This window comes from Carassius auratus, chromosome 9 (genome assembly GCF_003368295.1).
Source record: "Carassius auratus strain Wakin chromosome 9, ASM336829v1, whole genome shotgun sequence".
Taxonomy (NCBI): Eukaryota; Metazoa; Chordata; class Actinopteri; order Cypriniformes; family Cyprinidae; genus Carassius; species Carassius auratus.
Genome location: NC_039251.1, coordinates 31358849 through 31373192, shown reverse-complemented (window position 1 = coordinate 31373192; position 14344 = coordinate 31358849). Strand labels below are relative to the sequence as shown.

The following is a 14344-nucleotide window of genomic DNA, read 5'->3' as shown; positions in this document are numbered from 1 at the left end:
TAGCTAGCTGCATTGACCCGGCCCTTGATAAAACACAGTGGACCAACACCAGCAGCTGACATGGCACCCCAGACCATCACTGACTGTGGGTACTTGACACTGGAGTACTTTGGACCACTGAGCAACAGTCCAGTGCTGCTTCTCTGTAGCCCATTTCCTGCACACGTCTGTGTACGGTGGCTCTGGATGTTTCTACTCCAGACTCAGTCCACTGCTTCCGCAGGTCCTCCAAGGTCTGGAATCGGTCCTTCTCCACAATCTTCCTCGGGGTCCGGTCACCTCTTCTCGTTGTGCAGCATTTTTTGCCACACTTTTTCCTTCCCACAGTCTTCCCACTGAGGTGTCTTGATACAGCACTCTGGGAACAGCCTATTCGTTCAGAAATTTCTTTCTGTGTCTTACCCTCTCGCTTGAGGGTGTCAATGATGGCCTTCTGGACAGCAGTCAGGTCAGTCTTACCCATGATTGTGGTTTTGAGGAATGAACCAGGCTGGGAGTTTTTAAAAGCCTCAGGAATCTTTTGCAGGTGTTTAGAGTTAATTAGTTGATTCAGATGATTAGGTTAATAGCTCGTTTAGAGAACCTTTTCATGATATGCTAATTTTTTGAGATAGGAATTTTGGGTTTTCATGAGCTGTATGCCAAAATCATCAGTATTAAAACAATAAAAGACCTGAAATATTTCAGTTGGTGTGCAATGAATCTAAAATATATGAAAGTTACATTTTTATCATTACACAATAATACTTTTTCACAATATGCTCTTTTTTTCAGAAGGACCTGTAGACCACGGCATTACAAATTAAAAGTTTTTTTTTCTTATCAGACCACAAAATAACTTTAATTTGCCTCTTTGCATTGGAATTTAAAACCATTTATTATATTTTAACCTTAAACACTACACACACTGTATTATAATTAATATAAATATTAGAAATATATTTTAGGTGATCGTTAATGAAACATAATTATTGCACAAATAGTATTAAGTGCCAAAAGATCTAAAAAAAAATATTTTAAATACATATTACTGATATAAAATATTTAACTATGGTCACATTATAAGTAAGGAATTCCTGAAGGTTAAATACAAGAAAAATATATTAAAGTTTCCAGGTCCATTGCTCTCCAGAATCAAATCATACAGTAAATGTCATCGATATGCTGTAATGTTGAAGGCAGATTGAAAATCTTCTTGCATTACATCTATTCAAAACACAGGATGTTGTGATAGGACAAAGTATTTATGCATATAAATGATATATTTGCATATTAACTGCATTTCTCACATCTGTTTTGCATTCTGGTCTTCTCACACAAACAGACAATTTGTGACTGACACAGCTCATATTATATGCCTAAGACAATATACATATACGAAATAAATGTACAATATTAAACAATAATCGGTTCCCCAAACTCTGCCCTTCTGAAGCTCCTAAAACATCTTGACAGGAGCCATGCTTTTCACCTTTTTTATCTGTATTTTATATAAACAACTTTCATTTTCGAGCTTGCATGTTTCAGGATGAATGAAAAAAAAGCACAGGACACTCCTTTTGTAATGTACCTTGCTGAACAGAGAACCCGGTTTATTAATACCATTCAGCTCCATCCACAGATAATAATATAAAGCAGATTCACAAGTTGCATTTTTTAGTCTTTTACAGCAGCTGTTCATCAGCCCCCCCCCCCCCTCCAAAAAAAAAAAAAAAAAAACATTCCTTCCTATATGCCTCCAAAACAACCACTAAATAGCCACAATTTCTAATATATGTCGTTTTGCTTTGATTTGGTGTGAAGACTGGCCCCAAGGAGTCTTGTTCTTCCAATACAAAAGCAGAACATACTCACCTTCGTTTTTAAAATGACAGAAATAAGGGGTTTATATCACATTATTGAGACAAAAGGGCAGACACCGCAGACAACAAGCCCCTTGATAACAATCTGACTACAGAAATGATAGCACACTTGCTGGGGAAAACACAACAAACAGCGTGTGCATCACTGTATCGAAATGTACAGCGGCTTTATTGACATACATTCCATATGTTTACATCTGCGAGGAGGAGGCACACCCAGTATTGCACTTCATTAAAAGTTCTGGCTCAAAACATAAGCCAGAATATCAAACGAAACTGAAGTGAAGAGAGTAGCAACGCCGGAATACACATATGAAGGGTTACTGTCATTATATACAAGATTAGATAAATCGTACACTATTTTCCTCCAGCGTCACATACTTAAGTCCTCTTAAAGCATTTGAATCTTACCCATGATGCACTCTGAAAGTGAAGGAATACTGTACAGGATTACGAAAACAAAGTCAGTTTACATACAACAATAAAATCTTAAACTTGTATTCCAGAAGCTGAAATCATGGCCCATCCACGTGGTCTCGGATCCCAAAATCCTCCGTACATTGTTACCCTTCAGTGGTCAGGAGGTGTGCAACGTTCCTACAAGCCGCAGGGTTACAACGGCTGCATGCAAACACGTCACAACTTCGTTTTATTTTGTTCTTTTTTTTTCATTCTCTCTGCGTCTAAAGAGGGGAGGATGCACCCTGGGCCCGTCACAGCCCCCTCAGAACGGGACGTCCGGTGTATCTGCTCTCGGGCTGTGCTGAAGAGGGATCCGGCCGCCACAGGAGGGTGAATATATATATATAGAGAGAGATCATTGTAGGTGTTTAGAAGGTATGGGCATTTCTACACACGCCGCAGCCCAGAGCGAACTCCTCTCCGGTGGGAGGATGCACCACATGCAGGGGACACTCGCTTCCTTCTAACTGCTTTCCTTTTGGTCCTGTGAGGGAAGAAAGAAATTGAAGTCAACATGTTGTCGGCTTAAGAAGTTTCAATAACAGCTCGTAATGGAACAAAAGGCAAAATTCAAGAAGAGGTGAGTTTCAGACAGACCAAAAATGGTGGTGGGACTTTTTTTTATTTTTTATTATTCAAGCATTTAAGTGTTGTACCAGCAGGACAATGAGGCAGCTCTTCTTTCGGGACACTGGTCATCCTCTGGAAATCATCATGACAGGCGTTGCAAAAATGCGTCGTCCCAAAGCAGAAGAACACCGCCACAGAGCAACAGTAACGACATTTATACTCCAGGAAATCTGTCCCGTGTTTAGAGCACATCTGCAACAAAAAGAACGAGGGGTAAACAAACTCTCTCTCTCTCTGTTACAAACAATCCCATGAAATCAGAAACTGAAGCAACACTTTTATAATGCAAAAACATTCGATTTTCGAGGGTAAATGTGCATAACTGTCATGAAAATAATGTTAGAATTTATGATGATATGATTAATTTTATAAAAGTAACTATTTTTTAAATAATAAATATTTTAAGAATATTTGAAAAAAAAAATGCATACATAATATATTTATAAATATTTGAGAAAGCATATATAATATATTTATAAATATTTGAAAAAAAAAATCATTTTTATGAAATAAGTTATTTAAGTGTAAAATATATGCTTAAATATATGCAGAAGTGCTGATAAACTGAAAAGCAGCCATGACTGAGCCACTGTATCACACTGATCAGCCAAGTAAACATTTACATTTGTAAAACTAAATCATTTGGATGCGCAGACCTCACGAATGTCAATAGGGAACAATCCCAGGATGAAGTATAATAGAGCATCTTATTTTTAGGGCAACCTGATTCTTACATGATAATCCTCACAAATTAACTTTTGAAGCCTAAATACCTTCACCTAAAGTCAAAAGTTAAAGTTAGGCTAAACATTTTTTCCTGGGTTTTCAGACTCATTTCTGCAGCTGTCTATTGTGTTAAAAACAGAATCCTAAACAAATGCAAGCACATGATGTGTGTGTCCCACTGACCTGTGCTCTGGACACATCTGAGCAAGCGCCACAGATGAGCTCACGGGGATCATAATCGTCACCTTGTCCTGCCTCGGCATCACAGCGAGCCTCTCCCCCAAAATAGGCCTGGATGAGTCAGAAGGCACACTGTTAGCACAACAGCTGGAGAAATGGCTTCATTATGGCAGTCTAAATCTCATTTCATGCTGGCAAATAGCTCTTGCTCCACAGGAGTGAGCTGCTTTAATTGTTTTTGCCAACCATGTTTTTCCATTCTATTCACAGTGAACAGAGACATCCTTAAAGGGACGGTTCACTCAAACCCAACTGTTCTCTTTCTGAAAGCTTCCTCAGCTATAATATACAAGGAGGAAGATGGTTTTAAACCCTGCTTCTGTGCTCCGCTGAAGGTTTGAGAGCACCACAGAAAACAAACAACACTCGGGAAGATCGAACCTTTTTGCACTTGAAGCAGACGTAGTAAGCGTATCTGTTCATGGCAAATCCAGCGGGGTTGTTGTAGAACCGAGCTCCAGACATCGTGATGGCTTCACTCTTGTGCAGTCCTTCATACTCCAGTCTCATTAAAGCCTTCCTCCTCACGTCCTCATACAGCTCTTTGATGGGGTCCAGCAGATCTTTTAGGACAGAGTGGTTGATTTTGTTCTAAAAAGAAATGCGGAAACAGGAAAGACGCATCAAAATCGTCTTTTGAAATCATTTATTTTTATTGCAATTTTCCATGTTAGCTGTTTTTTATTTGCAGAACTGTACCATTTGGCCTTTTGTATTGTAAAATATAAATTATAATTTCTATTATTATTTTATTAGGATTACAATATTACATTGTAAGACGAAACAAACCAAGAACAATTACTATTGTTCCACTATTACATCATCAAGTAAAAATTCTAAATGTATTTTAAATAACTGTACAACTGTGAAATTACAATACCAATATTTATGCCTTAATTACTTGACTTTCAAAAGCCCTTATAGCTTCTCTTTTGTTGACAATTATTTACTCTGACGCGAGAGAGAGAGAGAGAGAGAGGATCAATTGACACGATGGTATCGATGTTCAAATCATTTAAAATGAGAATGTAAGTGTGCTCACCCCATTTTTGTTTGTAAGAAAAATTTAATTAGATTTCATATCGCAATATATATCGCAGAAAAATAAAATATCGCAATGTAATTTATTCCCAATATCGTGCAGCCCTAGTCCAGACTAGCTTATTTACCTTGCAAATAGGGCACGACATGAACCCGAAGGTTATCCTGGGCCCAAGCCAGCGGTTCTCCAGAACCCTTCTTGTGCACTGAAGATGGAACACGTGACTGCAGTCCATCTGCATATAAACCAGGACAGAGAGTTACACTGTATGCATGTAACTATATATCCTCTATATGTCATCACACGCAGTGACCGTATGCTGCTGTACCTGGATTGCTGGAGCAGCAGACAGAGCCTCAGTGAAGCAAATCATGCACATATCATCAGCGTCCTGTTTCAGACAGGTGGCGCTTTTGTCACAACCATGTAAACAGGGCAGACACAGTTCTTCATTTTTGACCCCTCCACACGGGTGACCGCACGGATGAGTCTTACTGCAGGCCAGCTTTGCGTACTCCTACACAACAGTTCAAATACATACTGTAAGTATGCTTATGAAATCACTGATTCCAGGAAAACATTTCACAGTGTAAAAAAAGTGGCCAGAAAAGTGGCATTTTAAGTAAATACCTGACAGTCTTGGTCTGAACATACACTTCCTACTGCAGACAGCTCTGTGCCGTTCCTGGTGCCACAGAAGCGGCAGACGTCTGAACTGCTGGAAGCGGGTTTCCCTGAAGGACAGTACAATAATGACATTTAAGCTATAACTAGCAATAAAATAAAGCCATTGGTCGAATAAAGAGGAATACTGGAAATAGGACGCGTCACAGCTATGGCCTAGCAGTTAAGGGTCAGAAACTATGCAGGCCTCAGGGCAAAAATGCCACCAAAACTGACAGAAATGCCACAGATATTTAAATACTGGGGGGAATATCATCCCTGTTGTGAATTGCTCTGTTTTTTAATGTTATCTAACATTTAACATACATTTCATAATATTCTGTTCCAGACTTGTAGCTGTATTTACAGTCTCAGAGGCGAGTTTAGATGAAACAACAACAAAACAAAAGATTCCAAAGAAACCCTTGATTCCCAACAGCTTGAAACAGTCATACACAGGTGCTGGTGATATAATTAGAATATCATCAAAAAGTGTATTTCACTAATTCCATTCAAAAAGTGAAACTTGTATATTAGATTCATTCATTACACACAGACTGATATATTTCAAATGTTTTTTTCTTTTAATTTTGATGATTATAACTGACAACTAGGGAATTCAGTATCTGAGAAATATAATTTAATTGGGTGAAAAGTTTCAATATTGAAGACACCTGGTGCCACACTCTAATCAGCTGATTAACTCAAAACACCTGCAAAGGCCTTTAAATGGTCTCTCAGTTTAGTTCTGTTGGCTACGTAATCATGGGGAGGACTGCTGACTTGACAGTTGTCCAAAAGACGACCATTGACACCTTGCACAATGAGGGCAAGACACAAAAGGTTATTGCAAAAGCGGCTGGCTGTTCACAGAGCTCTGTGTCCAAGCACATTAATAGAGAGGCGAAGGGAAGGAAAAGATGTGGTAGAAAAAAAGAGTACAAAGCAATAGGGATAACCACACCCTGGAGAGGACTGTGAAACAAAACCCATTCGAAAAAGTGGGGGAGATTCACAAAGAGTGGACTGCAGCTGGAGTCAGTGCTTCAAGAACCACTATGCACAGACGTATGTAAGACATGGGTTTCAGCTGTCGCACTCCTTGGGACAAGCCACTCTTGAACAACAGACAGCGTCAGAAGCGTCTCGCTTCAAAAAGGACTGGACTGCTGCTGAGTGGTCCAAAGTTATGTTCTCTGATGAAAGTACATTTTGCATTTCCTTTGGAAATCAGGGTCCCAGATTCTGGAGCAAGAGAGGAAAGGCACACAATCCACATTGCTTGAGGTCCAGTGTAAAGTTTCCACAGTCAGTGATGGTTTGGGGTGCCATGTCATCTGCTGGTGTTGGTCCACTGTGTTTTCTGAGGTCCAAGGCTGTATACCAGGAAGTTTTAGAGCACTTCATTCTTCCTGCTGCTGATCAACTTTATGGAGATGCAGATTTCATTTTCCAACAGGACTTGGCACCTGCACACAGTGCCAAATCTACCAGTATCTGGTTTAAGGACCATGGTATCCCTGTTCTTGACTGGCCAGAAAATTCACCTGACCTTAACTCCATAGAAAATCTATAGGGTATTCAGACCCAACAATGCAGAAGAGCTGAAGGCCACTATGAGAGCCACCTGGGCTCCCATAACACCTGAGCAGTGCCACAGACTGATCGACTCCATGCCACACAGCATTGCTGCAGTAATTCAGGCAGAAGGAGCCCAAACTAAGTATTGAGTGCTGTACATGCTCATATTTGTCATGTTCATACTTTTCAATTGAGAGTTCAGTTCAGATTTTCCTTAGTTTCAGTTATAATCATCAAAATGAAAATAAATAAAAAATGAAATACATCAGTCTGTGTGTAATGAATGAATAAAATATACAAGCTTCACTTTTTGAATGGAATTAGTGAAATAAATCAACTTGTTGATGATATTCTAATTAGTGAATAACAAGTGTTCTCATGTCTTGAAGTTTGAAGGTTTGCTAGAGGTTTTGATAGACCTGGAACTGCGTGACTCCAAGTTGCCTTTTATTTCCTGAAGCAAATTAAAAATAACATGGACTGGCAAACAATATGATATGCAAACTAAATGTGTTCTTCTGGCATACTAGATAAAATAATACATGTGGAAAAAATCCTCTCCCTTCTACCACACGCTCTATTGTCCCCTGCAGCGCCTCCTCCTAACAACAATAATTGCATTTCAAGCACAAAACAGTTTAAGACGTGCTTTTTTGGGGGGCGTTACATAATGGCACAAATGCCAGTACTTTGACGAGCTTAAACATTAGTAAAACGTGTTGCGTGATTCAGTTGAATACTCTCCTCCCAGAAATTTTGTGTCTGAAAAGGAGACTCCTATAAATGCATATTCCACACCATTTCTGCTTTAATTCGTCACTGCGTGTCTTAAGTAAAACCAGACAGTGTAATTTTAACGCCAAAAGACGGTTTGTGCTGGTTCAAGCGGTTAGTAAAACTACAGCTCTAAAAACATACTAAAGGAACACTGCAGTGTCTACATAGACAAAGTTTGAGTCCTGTTTGCAGCATTCACCTTTTTCCTTCTTCTCTCTACATTATGAAACATTACTAAAGGAAGAGAAAGTCACCTGTGTGCTCACGAAACTCCACCATGGCCTTCATGGTCTTAGAGTCGGCCAACGCCATGAGCCAAAAGAGTTTGGTTCTACCGCAGCCTTCATGTAGGTCCACCTTAATGGCCTCCTCCTCTTCCTTAAAGACCTGCACGCAACATTAAATGTGTTATGAGCAACTTAAAATGGTATCATTTTTAAAAGCACCATTAACTCTGATCCCTGTTATTATTTTGAACAACATGATGTCATATGAACAACTAGCCAAATTGATCCGTATGTTGATGATTAGCTGTGTGTTAGTGTTCAGGTTCACCTGTCTCTGGTGGGTCCGTGTGCGGCGGTGGAGATGGAGGAAGCGGTCGCAGTCCGTGCACAGGTTTCCACAAGCATTACACAGAATGATGGCTGCCGTCTCCCCGTCATCATGGTTATCACACATGGGCTGAGGATTAAACGTTAGGGTGAAGAGGTAAAGAGCTCATGCTCGGCAGAAGGACTAAATGTACTATTGCATTGATTGTGCTTTATAGCACCCTAGAGGCCAATTAGGCCCTGTTTGCCATACCATCTGCTTCTGCTGCCCATCTTTGCCCATCCAGCGTCCTGAAGACAGTCGGTCCACATGGTCCTGATCCAGCACACATAGTGAGGCCAATGCAAGCCATAGCTGAAGAGAAGTAGAACCATTTGAAATTTAAACTCAGCTTCTTACATATATCCAGGTTTTCTATGACACTGGGTGCCCTGTTCATATTCATCTAGATCATAAAATTAACCGACTGATATTTAGTTGTGCTGCTGACCCATATCAGATCACATGACTGGTAAACTCCTCCAGCTGAGGGATCCTGAGTAATACTGACCTAGTTGGCAAATGTTCAGTTATGACAGATGAAGCGTACCCGAGTGGTGGCGATGCAGCGCACTGGACAGCGATGCTCCTCCTCCATCTTAGTGAGCGCAATGATGGTCTCAGCAATAGCATTCTTAGTCACCCTGGACCAGGCATCTGAGAGGTGGCCCTGGGGTAAAAAGACACTTAAATGAGAAGGGACCATTTCTGTAAATGTATCAAAACTAGGGCTGTCAGTTTACCCTGTTAACTTAATTAGTTATGGGAAAAAAAATCTCAATCACCTGTGCGCTTTCACAAGGACTAGCATTAACTACACAGAGCCTCTGTTCACTGACAAGCTGCGCGAAACCACAATCATATTTTGTGCAGGTTGTCAGTGATCAACGGCTCTGTGTAGTTAATGCTGCTCCATGTGAAAGCACGCAGGTGATGGAGATTTACCGCTGATTACAGAACCGACTTTACTGACAAAATGCGCATTAAATATTGTGTGCAATTTACACAATATTGTCTGTTTTTGCTCAATTTTGCAGAGAAAATATTATCCTTAAAGCCACTTTTGCCAGTGGTTGCCAATTGTTGTGAATCTCAGAGAAAAACAGCGTTGATTTGTTTCTGAATAAATCAGTGTTCTGAATCGAATGAATGAATGACTCAAAAACACATTTACTGCCACCTGCATTCAGTTTTAGTTTCTATGGAAGCCGGTTTCCACCACTACATAAAAAATAAAACAAGGTAATTTCACATTTTTCTCTCGCAATTCTTTTTTTCTCAGAATTGCGAGTTTATATCATGCAATTCTTACTTTATAACTCGCAATTCTGTGTTTATATTTTCAGAATTATGAGATATAAAGTCGCAAAAAAAAAAAAAAAACAGAATTGCACACTTTTTTTCTCACAGTTGCGAGTTCATATCTTGCAATTCTTATTTTTTTCAGAATATCAAATTAAAAAGTCGGAATTGCAAGATAAAAAGAGGCAATTGCCTTATTTTTTTTTTATCCAGTGGTAGAAATGGGCTTCCATAAGTTACTTATTTAGAATATCATATCATAAAAAATATCATAATGGGCCATCGTTACTCACAGCAGCCATGTCTTTGACAAGTTTAATAATAATCTCCGCGATCTGAGGCGGAGTGGAGCCCTTCATCCACCAGTGACTGATTCCACGCCGTATGTAGCTGCACAAACACACAAAAATAGAAACAAAGTTATTAAATATACATTTCTAAAATGAAGACCCTTAATAAGATAATCTCAGAACCTGTGTTTTAAACACAGCCCTGCATCTTAAAAAAAGATTTTAAGAATTATACACAAGTAAAAATAGTCTGTGACAAATTGTGAAAAAATAGTTTGAATCTGGCTCAGAGGAAGATAAGAATCATATATAAAGGATAAGTCAAGACTTCTCCAACATACATATAGTTCATATAGTTAACATATAGCAAAAATGCTATGAAATGCAGATATTCTGTGAAAAAGTGCAACATGCTAGAGCAAAAAAGACATTCTTTTTAGAATCAACTGCCCTAAATTAGTAAGAAACAAGAACTGGATTTCATTCAGCAAATATGATCCAATGCAGTTTAATTTAAAAATGGCACAGTGCGAGCAAGCTGACCTTGAGTTGAAGATCATGGGTAGGGTGACTGTAGTGACTCCTTTGCCTGCAGCCGTGCCAGCTGTGCCAACTATAGTGGTGCCCTTGGCCTTGAGCTGCACAGTGAGGGCTTTGGAGATGCAGCCCAGAAACATATCTAAAATGCCCAGCTTGCTCCAGTCGCTCTTCTCTGTGGAGTGGATGATATCACTGATGTCTGCTGGCGGTAGAGCCTTCACGCCGATGACGCTGGCCAGACGCATGGGAGTGACCTCAGGAAGAACGCGTCTGAGCAGAGACGTCACCTGCACGGCAAGAACAGTGATGCTTTCCAGATCCTGATTCTAGATTAGCAGCTGTCGATGCGTTCACAAACCTGTCTCTGGACGCGTGGCGAGGCGGTGTGAAGGAGGGAGAAGAGGTCCTGCAGCAGGGTGAGCTGCTGGGCCAGGTACTGCCGCCCAACGTTAGATCCACTCAAGGCCAGCACCATAGACAACAGCTCGAAGCAGTACGCATCAGAAGAGGCGTCGTCGTCACTGGGCTGAGAGTTGGCGTTCTCCTTGCTGGAAATGGCGTGCTCCCATTCCTCCCGCACTCGCGTGGCCTCCATACGGATGGCCTGGACGATATGAGCACACACCTGCGGAGGCAAGCAGTCAGGTGATGAGCAACTGGTCCCAGAAACAGTATTTGATGCATGTTTGGTTTTAGAGAGAGCCGAGAGTTGTTTTGATGGTGTTACCTGTTTCTGAAGGTTGGTCAGTTTGCTCCTGCTGAAAATAATGCCCACCATGTGCTCCTTCAGGTCTGCATCAGATGGAGCCTGAAGACGAAAACATTTGTAACATACCTGAACAACTTCATCTTCTGCTTCAGCACTTGATATGGTTGTAACGAGCCACCAAACACAACAGATGCAAGTGCTGACCTTGTCTTCACCCTCGGGTGAGGAGAGCAGGTTCTTCTCTTCTTGTTCCGGTGTTGGTTCTGCATCGCCACAAATTAGTTTCCCAAACACCTACACAAACATGACTACAGTTCAGAACGAGAGTTTGCTGTACATTGGTACTGGAACCGTACTGCGGTCTTTTTGGCCTCACCTGTGATGTAATGAGGCGGAAGACACGCAGTGTCTCAGCCTCGCAGTTCTTCTGCTGAGTTACACTGGCTGATATCTGCCCAGCAATCTTGATGCTCTCGCCCTCCTTCCAGCCAAGCACTTTGACCTGCCGTACCCTAAGCGTGTTCTCAGGACCCTTAAGCTCGATCTTGATCACGTGGTGGTCTCCTCCAGGCAGCTCGCTGGTCACCCAGCCCATGTGCCTCGAGTCCAAGTCAATCTGAGACAACAAAGTCCATTCAGAGAAACTTTTTCAAACTGACTTAATGTCATATGCAGAAGTATAGATCAGAGTATGCGTTAAAAGATTTATTTTAGTTTTCATTTAAGTCCCACCTGTTTGATTCTGCAGATATCTTCTACAGCCTTCCCACATAGGAATATCAATGACGTGACTTTATTCTGACAGAACACAAGCACAGGTTATATGAATCACTAGATGTTTGAAGATACATGTATAAATGATGTTACAAAACAATCAACTTAAACCAGAAAAATGTGAAAAACTTCATATCTAAGGGTTTGAACGTTATAGAGGCCTTATGCTAGGGCTGTGCAAAACATCGAATGTGATTTTCACGCGCATCTTGTCAATAAAGGTGCTCCTGTGATTAGTAGTGTATCTCCAGCACGTGTGTTCAGGTCAGGATTGCCAGGTTTTCAAAACAAAACCTTCCCAATTACTTCTCAAAACTAGCCCAATTGCGTTTTGTTCCGGGCAATAAAATACACATTTTTGGGCGGGGTTCCCTTGGTAAAATTTGCATTTTAGGGGCTAAACATCAAGTTATTTGTATTGGGGTCGCTTTGACCCGTGGACATGAAAAACAGAGCCATAGTTCACTGACAATCTACACAAAATGGATTTCAAAATCAGAGGCGTTTCTTTGTCGATTTTGAAAGCGATTTTTTGTAGCTTGTCGGTGGACCATGGCTCTGTGTAGTAAATGCCGCTCCACCTGAACCAGTGTTGCCAAGTCCGCGGTTGTTTTTCATTTCCGTGGGTTGAAGTGACCCCAATACCAATAACTTGATGTTTAGCCCCTAAAATGCTAATTTTACCAAGGCAACCTTGCCAAAAAATTTATATTTTAACCTCGGGATACAATTTTTATTGGGGAACCTCCTGGAAACCTTGCGTTTTGAGAAGCAAGTGGGCAGTATTTGTTTTGAAAACCTGGCAATCCTGATCTGAATGCACGTGCTGGAGATGTACTTCTAATCACAGGAGCACCTTTACTGATGAGATGCACATGCAAATCGCATTTGATTTTTTGCACAGCCCTACCTTATGCACTTTGAACACTTCATGAAATCAAACATAGAGAGTGGTATTAATATACTGACTGGGAAAGAATGGACAGAAAAACTGAAAGAACAATAATTTGTGAACTCACTCCAATGTCTCGAGAGTTGTCGACATGGACAGAGACATATGACGCATTGATGCCTTTGACGCAGCTGATAGTGATGCTCTTTGTCTTGTTCTTATCTTCATCTCCAGACTCCCAGAACGTCTCAGTAGAGCCATCAGTCAGGCTGCCAATCATGGCTGGTCGGCTGGACGTTTTAATGTCTACCACGCTGGTCAGATCTTTCAGACAGGTCACCACACAAAGTTCCTGCAATACATGTAAAATACCTTCATTGTGATTTAAGCTGATTTAGATGTTGGCCTCTGGCAAACTAATAAATCTAAAGGCAATAGGAAAGAAAGTCTTTGTTGTCAATCAACACAGATGCAGGTAATGGAAAGTTTCCCACCTGACTAATCGCTTCATATCCTGACTGAACGCTGATGTTAAAACTCTCCTCGCTGTCCCCATCATCTGATTTGGACAGGATGTTGTTGATGTGGTGAAACACGTTACTCTGGTGCAGGAACTGATGATCTGATTGCTTGAATTTAAGACTCCAGCATCTAATGAAACAGCAAAACAAATACTAGAGTTGTACATTCATGAAGACAATGTTAGTTGACATCATTTATCATCACATTTACAGGAGGTCGCAAATGGTGTCTCTGTGAACAGGCGAACGATACCTGAGGGCCATCTGCTGAAGTGAGCTTCCACTGGGAAGTGACATCATGAGGTCAGAGATGGTCTGGAGCAGACGGTGGAAGGTGTGGGGCAGCGGGTGAGCCGCCTCTCCAGCGATGAGAATGTCAGACAGGGGGTGCTCACATACACCTAAATCCTTCTCCTGCGAGAACAAGAAGAAAAACATCCAGTTTAAAAAAAAACCCTCTGTTCATCTTAAGACAACAGTGACTTCTTAATAAACCATTAGTAGTGTTGTCGTAAGGCCACACCTGCTCTAGGTTCTCCTTGTTCCCTTTGTTCTCTTCCTCCTCCTCTTCTTCTGTCTCAAAGGGAGACGGAGTCAGAGACGCCACAAAGTGCCACAGGATATCATGGAGGGAGGTGGTCTGGGTAACATTACACAGCAGCCAATTAAAAGCCTGAGAAGGAAATGCAGGACAAAAGGTTTGTTAAGAGTTCCCAGAACTTCTGACTAAACTTTAAGT

At 41.0% G+C, this 14344-nt stretch overlaps 1 protein-coding gene across 17 annotated transcripts in view; it reads right to left on the bottom strand.

Moving 5' to 3' along the window:
- Positions 1 to 1227: 1227 nt before the first annotated feature.
- Positions 1228 to 14344, bottom strand: part of LOC113109035 (MYC binding protein 2) — a 111116-nt gene continuing 97999 nt past the window's right edge. For all 17 annotated transcript variants that reach the window (XM_026272530.1, XM_026272529.1, XM_026272534.1 and 14 more), the window contains 22 exons: positions 14129 to 14278; positions 13859 to 14019; positions 13579 to 13735; positions 13212 to 13436; positions 12151 to 12216; positions 11795 to 12034; positions 11623 to 11712; positions 11437 to 11517; positions 11068 to 11334; positions 10713 to 10996; positions 10173 to 10269; positions 9128 to 9247; positions 8791 to 8892; positions 8539 to 8667; positions 8238 to 8370; positions 5593 to 5696; positions 5291 to 5479; positions 5090 to 5197; positions 4302 to 4511; positions 3864 to 3971; positions 2981 to 3146; positions 1228 to 2808 (listed from right to left, as the gene is read on the bottom strand). In XM_026272530.1, coding sequence (XP_026128315.1) covers positions 2693 to 2808; positions 2981 to 3146; positions 3864 to 3971; positions 4302 to 4511; positions 5090 to 5197; positions 5291 to 5479; positions 5593 to 5696; positions 8238 to 8370; positions 8539 to 8667; positions 8791 to 8892; positions 9128 to 9247; positions 10173 to 10269; positions 10713 to 10996; positions 11068 to 11334; positions 11437 to 11517; positions 11623 to 11712; positions 11795 to 12034; positions 12151 to 12216; positions 13212 to 13436; positions 13579 to 13735; positions 13859 to 14019; positions 14129 to 14278 — 3303 coding nt within the window. In that variant the 3' untranslated portion in view covers positions 1228 to 2692. The remainder of the gene's footprint in view (positions 2809 to 2980; positions 3147 to 3863; positions 3972 to 4301; positions 4512 to 5089; positions 5198 to 5290; positions 5480 to 5592; positions 5697 to 8237; positions 8371 to 8538; positions 8668 to 8790; positions 8893 to 9127; positions 9248 to 10172; positions 10270 to 10712; positions 10997 to 11067; positions 11335 to 11436; positions 11518 to 11622; positions 11713 to 11794; positions 12035 to 12150; positions 12217 to 13211; positions 13437 to 13578; positions 13736 to 13858; positions 14020 to 14128; positions 14279 to 14344) is intronic.